At 46.1% G+C, this 6,469-nt stretch overlaps 1 protein-coding gene across 5 annotated transcripts in view; it reads right to left on the bottom strand.

Moving 5' to 3' along the window:
- Window positions 1-4,652, bottom strand: part of MYLK (myosin light chain kinase) — a 224,632-nt gene extending 219,980 nt beyond the window's left edge. For 3 of the 5 annotated variants that reach the window (XM_052792704.1, XM_052792705.1, XM_052792703.1), the window contains exon 1: window positions 3,995-4,247. In XM_052792704.1, coding sequence (XP_052648664.1) covers window positions 3,995-4,157 — 163 coding nt within the window. In that variant the 5' untranslated portion in view covers window positions 4,158-4,247. Of the gene's footprint in view, window positions 1-3,994; window positions 4,248-4,544 lie in introns of those variants that run through there. The other 2 variants (XM_052792708.1, XM_052792706.1) reach the window with 2 other exon arrangements.
- Between the last annotated feature and the right edge of the window lie 1,817 nt (window positions 4,653-6,469).

The raw sequence follows: 6,469 nt of genomic DNA on the forward strand, positions 1-6,469 counted from the left end.
ACTGGTACGTGCAAGGCCTGATCTGCACATCTGATGACTGGAGAGCTCTCATAGAAGCAAGTGAAGACTGACTCACATCCAGGCTCTTTAATCACCTACAGAGGCAAAGAAATTTGTTGTAGAGTTACACACCTGTATTTATACTTCAGTATTTATGTAGGAGTGGCCTCACTTCCAGACATTCTGAGTGAACCCACATAGGTCAGTGTAAATTTGAAGGTATAGGCAGAGTTCCTGTTTCTTTCCCCTGTCTCTGCTTATAATGCAGCATTCACAAATATTTTACAATATGTTAACCCCAACTCATTGTTCCCACATAAATGGAAGACTCAAAGGTAAATAATGCACCAAGCCTCTTTAATTAAATAAGGAGTTTGGGGGAGGAGTTTCTGCAGACCCCTTTAAATCTTAAAGCCTGCCAACTGGATGAACAAAAGGTAGATTAGGCTCACATGATAAATCCCAGTAAACCTGAAAAGCCTTTGTTAATAAGTCACTAAGGGAATTTTTTTTTTTTTCCCCCCTAGAATTTCTGCTCACCAGAAGTGAGAGTTAAGATTATTCGAGCGGGTTTGGTTTCCAGCAGCATTAAATGGGTATATGCCTCATGGAGCTCTAATCTCCTCATTTCTATAGAGCTCAATTCTTCTTTCATTCCTACTGAAGGAGAACCAGTTATTTCTAGCTTTTATATAGGGAGCAGCTGCTGAAACTTCAGAGGCAAAAAAAAAGTTTATGAAATTAGTCAAGATTCCCAGGAAAATTAAACTGGAATTCTATATCGGCTTTAATAGCAACAGCAACAACAACAGAGGTACAAATGTATTTTCATTTCATTTTGGTATTTCTTTCATGTAGCAGGTTGCAAATGATCCTTTGAAGTTTCCATTCATAAGTTAACCTTCAGTAGCTTGTTCACAGAGCCAAATGATGTTACTCTGGCAATTAGTATACTCATCTGTTTGTAGAGAGGCTTAATGAAGACATCATTAGAGACAGACCTTGTTGTAGCACATTCAACAGACCCTTTACAGTTGCTCAGGAAAGACCTAGATTTTAGCAAAACCCACACTGTAATCACAGACAACATAGATAACATTTAAAGCTGTGATAAATTAAAAAAACCAAACACACAACACACACACCCCCCACCCCTCCAGAGTCCATCCTACCTGGATCATCTGGCTTCACTAGTGAATCCTTTTCAGCACTATAGATTAATCATCTCTTCTCTGCATGCAGTGCTGAAATCCAAGCAGCATATGTAATCCTAATGTACACCATGGAAGCATTTCCATCAGTGAAGTGGATGAAGGCAGCTGTACAAGGCTTGCTAAGATCCTGTCTGGAACAGTGGATGCCACTGTTGTCATTCAGGCTCAGAAAAAGTTAAGAAGTCTATTGCAACAGGTGTAGCAACATGTTTCTAGAGCAATGAGAGAAAGGACATCCCACTTTCCAATGGGAGGTTAAAAGTGAATAATTTAGCATCAAAGAGAGAAGAGGGTATTAACCAGCCAAGGGGAAAAAAAAAAAAAAAAAATTTACCTTTGTTACCTCCTAACTCATACCTGTGGAATAAAGTTTGGAAAGACTATTGAGTACAGCTCTAAACATAGCAAAAGCAAACAACTGCAGCATGTTTTAGTATGAACTTGACAAGCTTATGAAGGAGAGGAGATGAGTCTTTCCGCAAAAAAAAGGATGAAACAGTCCAGGATCCCTTCCAGCCCATGCTCAGGCCTGAACCCAAACTACCTAAAAGAGTCCAACAACCACAGACTGTGGCTCCCAGTTCTCCAGAGTCTAACCAGAAATGTCAGCCATCTCCCTACATGGCTCTCAGAGCTTCTGAGCACACTTTCCCGATTTAGACATCCACAACTTTAATGCACAGCATTTGGAGCAGTTCTGAACTCTATTTAGATCTGCATTTTGTTTTAGGAGGGCTCTGAAAGTAATTTGTAGCTGTTGGTTTATAGTCTTTCTAATACAGCGTATTTGGCCTGCATAAGGATATTGGTATGGATTTTGATTGACTGTAAAAATAGGATCATCGCCCAGAGGAAGTCCTAATGATCTTAAAGGAGGAGTCAGGGAGAACACAAAACAGACCAAAAACTGGTGAAAAATCATGCGCCTCTTACATTTAACTTAAGCCAATGACAATACGTAATCACTGCTTATTTCAGACTTTATAAATTCCCTTTCAACATTATACAGGCAAACTAACAGAACTTCACTTTATTTCCTTCATCCTCCTTTGCACCATGTAGCAAGGCAACTGAAGCTATGGAGAGATGCTTGCAACAGCAAAGTATCAGATTTCTAACTTCCTTTGCAGCAGACTTTTTAAGATTTCCCTACAAGACCAATAAAAACTGGGTCAGTGATATTAACTAGTGTAAGCCTCCCACATTTATATAAAATCCTAGCTGTGATGTGTATTAAACCAGGCATTTTCTTTCTGCTCATGTCTCTCTTAAAAGGTTAAATACCATTACTAGCACAGGACATGTTGCCTGTCCTTCTAGTGGCTGGTCCCCTCGTGAGAAACATTCTCCTACTATGACCAACAAAGTCACTCCAGATACTGCTGGAGTTAAAACACTTGTCCTGTAGGGTTAGAATGCAAAATGCTAAGGACAAGCATCACATAGGTATATTATGAAAATGTGTTACATTGAGCACTACGTTACAAACTACAGTGCACGAAGGGACTAGCTGCAGAAGGATAGTATCATCTGAGGAAACAAAATGCTGTGGATACATGCCAGATGAAAATTAACTATTCATGCCATTTGACAGTTATTAGTAAATATAATTCTGGTTTAAAAACAGAAGGCTCCTAAAATGCACTCTTAGAGCCTAGTTCCAGGAACATTTCAGCAAATATAAAGTCGCACAGGAAGACACATACCATATTTGGCAAATAATAATGCAAGTCATTAGGAAAAAAAATACAGACGTGTGCAGGAAGTACGGGGAGGGAGATAGTCATTCTGTTTGGGATTGAAAATGTGAGAGGAATTGCTCCTTCCCTTACAGCTTCACTGACAGAAATGGTACTTCCAGCACTCCACTAAGAGGTGCCATAATTTTGGAGGGTCTCAGTGGGGAACACACCTTCCGCATGTCATGTAACTCCATGCTCACCCTCCACAGGGTTCAATGCTTGGAAACCCTCAGAAGTAGGGTATGTGGAACCAGGTATTTGCACTCATCCTCTCAGCCGTTCCCTTTGTAGAGAGCATAATCTAGGCTTCAAAACACTTTTGATTCTACTTCCTGGCTCTGGGTGAAGTATCCCTATGGATTTACTCTGCAGAAGACAAGGCTGGAGCTGAAAAGTATTTTTAAGCTGTAGGAGAAGGAAAGGATTCTGTCTTTTCATCCCTGGTCTCCAGCCCCTGCTAGTCTGCCATGCCACTCCCTTCCAGTCTGAGTGCAGGGAGCAGTGCCAGGCCAGAGTCCAGATGTGCACATACAGGAAAGAGGATTAAATGGCAAAGAATCCCAAAAAGCATATTGCTCTATAGCGTGAAGGCAGCATGCAGAAAAGTGATTTCACCTCCTCCTTCCCCCACCCCTGTTAATGATTTTAAGTATTCATCTTCCCCCATCCTTATGCAGTACGTTTAAATGGTGTCACCAGGATTTATCCTTCTCTGAGACCCCAAGTGTGTTGTGCAACATGGTACAAATTACTCTGAGAACAGCAGAAGTTAAAAAAAGAAAAGAAAAGAAAAGAAAAAAACCCACATACATTTGTCTGAAACATGAAAGATGTAGATGTGCAGTGAAGAAACATTTCTGCATGTGCCTTCACACATGCACCCTTACATTTGAAAGGCTCAGAAGTCCAAGGGAGAGCCAAAGAGATGATCATTACAGCCTAGCCTATAAATGCTTGTTCTTAGCAATCCTTTGCTACCTGCCAACAGAGAACAATAAAACTACAACAAATCACACATAAAAGATGACAAGTACTTACTACCAGGTTTGCCTGCTCTCGGATTAACGCACCCTGGGAGGGGAGCCGTCGGTGAGCACCTCTCCCTGCAGGAGCCCAGCCGACGCTCTTGCAGGGGCAGGGATGGGAGCTGGGTCGAGACACCCCCTGGAAACCCGCGGCTCCGGTGCTCCCAGCCCGGCATGTGCCCGCAGCCCGCACCGCTGGGCTGCCCCACTGCAGCGCGGCTACCTCGTCCCTCCGCAGAGGCAGGTTTCCCTCCTCCTCCTCCGCCTACTCCACCTCCCCCTCCGGAGGATGCCCCGGTAACCCCCCTACCCGTGCCCGCTCCCGGGCTTCCCTCCGCGACCCGGAGCGCAGCCGGCATGGAGAGCCCCACGGCTCCGGGGAGCGCTGCCGGAGCCGCCCCGCCGCCGAGCTCCGCCAGCCCAGCCCCACGCCGGCGCCTCCGGCCCCGGCCCCAGCCCCAGCCCACCTGCCGCTCGCCTCGCAGCCGCCTGCCCCGCGCACTCGGGGAGCGGGGGAAGCGCGGAGCCCGCGGGGGGAAGCGGTGCCCGGCAGCGATACTCACTGCGGTCGGCGCGGCTCCCTTTAACTCCTTCCCTGCTCCGCCAGCGCGGGCTGGCGGCCGCCTCGGAGCCTTATTAGGCAGCGGCCGCGGGGCTGGGGGGAGCCCCGGGGCCGCCACTGCGAGCGGCGGGAGCGGCGGTGGCGGCGGGGAGGGGTCGCCCCACCCCGGGCACACCCCCCCACCCCGGGCACACCCCAGCCCAGCCCCTGTTGAGTGCGGCTCGCGCAGGTGGGGCGACTAGGTATGGGGTCCCGTATGGGGCAGTGTATAGGGGGGCATATGGGTGCTCTATGAGATGTGTACAGGAGAGCGTATAGGGTTGTGGGGTCTGTATGAGGTGCATATGGGGAAGCTTAGAGGGGTGCATTTATGGGCTTGCATGGGACATGTGTGAAATATATATGGGATGTATATATGTTTTCTGGGGCGAGCTTGCATATAGGGGAAGCGCGTAGAGGATGTATGCGAGGGTCTGTATGGGACTTGGATAGGACGCCGGAGGGGTGTGTTTACAGGGGTATGCGTATGAGTATGTATGGAGAGGGAAGGGGTCTGTCCGGAGCTGCAGCCCTGCCGCCCACTACCCCGATCCCAGCAAAGGGGCACTCTCTCAGGCACCCAGGGGACTCAGGGCTGCCCTCTGCCTCCCCCCCACCCCACCCCCAGAGCCTGGCTAGGGCTAGTGCACTGGCATATCTGCCTAGGGACATCCAAATCTGGAGCAGGGGATTTACTTTAATAAACCATTTACAGTTAATTGTGTTAAGTGCTAAAGTAGTGTAGAAGAAAGAGCAAATGAGAGATGGGGACAAACTGAATCCTCTTCAACACTGAGACATTAGAACTGCTGTTTTATAATATGGAACTAGAGATCCTGAAGGGGAGGGGTGGGGAAATCTGGGTACATTGCAAACCTAAAGCCTTTTTACTCTGGTACTTTTAAAAGGTTTTATTTACACGTTTAAAAAAACCCCAAACAACTGACTTTTTATCTGAAATAGATTTATAGCCAGATCATAAACACACATGGGGATAGACACACCAAAAGCCCAGGTTCTATGGATAAAGCCTTTCCTTTCTGTCACCTTTCATTCTGTGCTGCAATCAGATTACTGCTAGGTATCTTTAAAAGTGGTTCTGAACTGCTACAGAAAAGGGAAAGCACAAGCTGCAGAGAACTTGCCTCCTCGCCAGACTCTAAAATACCTCTAGGGGTGATGGAGCAAACCACGGTCCAGGCTCTAATTCTTTTTCTCCCCTCACTCTGTTTCCGCTCAACAGCAGTCAACTCAGAAAAACGTGGCCAAGATAAGCAAGTCACAGCAAAGCTGTACTTTGCTGCAGCAATATCAGGACTTTTAAATTTGCAGAGACCTCAATGTTTTTCGTTTCAATTCTGAGGTGAATTTTTCAGCCATTGATGGACGATGTGTCCTACAACCCAAGTAGGCTGTACAAGGAGGCAGTGCAAGATGCTGCCTTTTCCTGGTAAATGGTTTGTCTTACTGAGCACAAGCCTCTGCAAAGGATGAGAGCAGTTACCAGTATAAGTCCATGCAAAGTTGTAGCCATCCCTTTTGACTCTTTCTCTTCCAGGTGTGGTACAAACTTGAGTGAACTAGGTGGAATTGCTGCTGCCTTTTCAAGAAGCAGCTGTCTGCTGGCAGTGATACTTTTCTCACTCCTAATTCCCTTAGATAGACTATCTGTTAGGAACACAAGATGCTTTTCCTGTTTCAAAGGCTCTGGAGCTTCAAAAAAAGTTAAATAGAGACTTTTTTTTTTCTTAAACCTGAATCACTAAAATGGGAGTCCTAAAGAAAAGTGACTTTATTTTCAAAGGTTCTGAATACCTCAGTTCTCACTGGCTCTGTTGAAACTCCCTCTTCAGGTTTTCTTTTCTGTGAAGTCACAATGAAGCTTTA

This window comes from Harpia harpyja, chromosome 7 (genome assembly GCF_026419915.1).
Source record: "Harpia harpyja isolate bHarHar1 chromosome 7, bHarHar1 primary haplotype, whole genome shotgun sequence".
NCBI lineage: Eukaryota > Metazoa > Chordata > Aves > Accipitriformes > Accipitridae > Harpia > Harpia harpyja.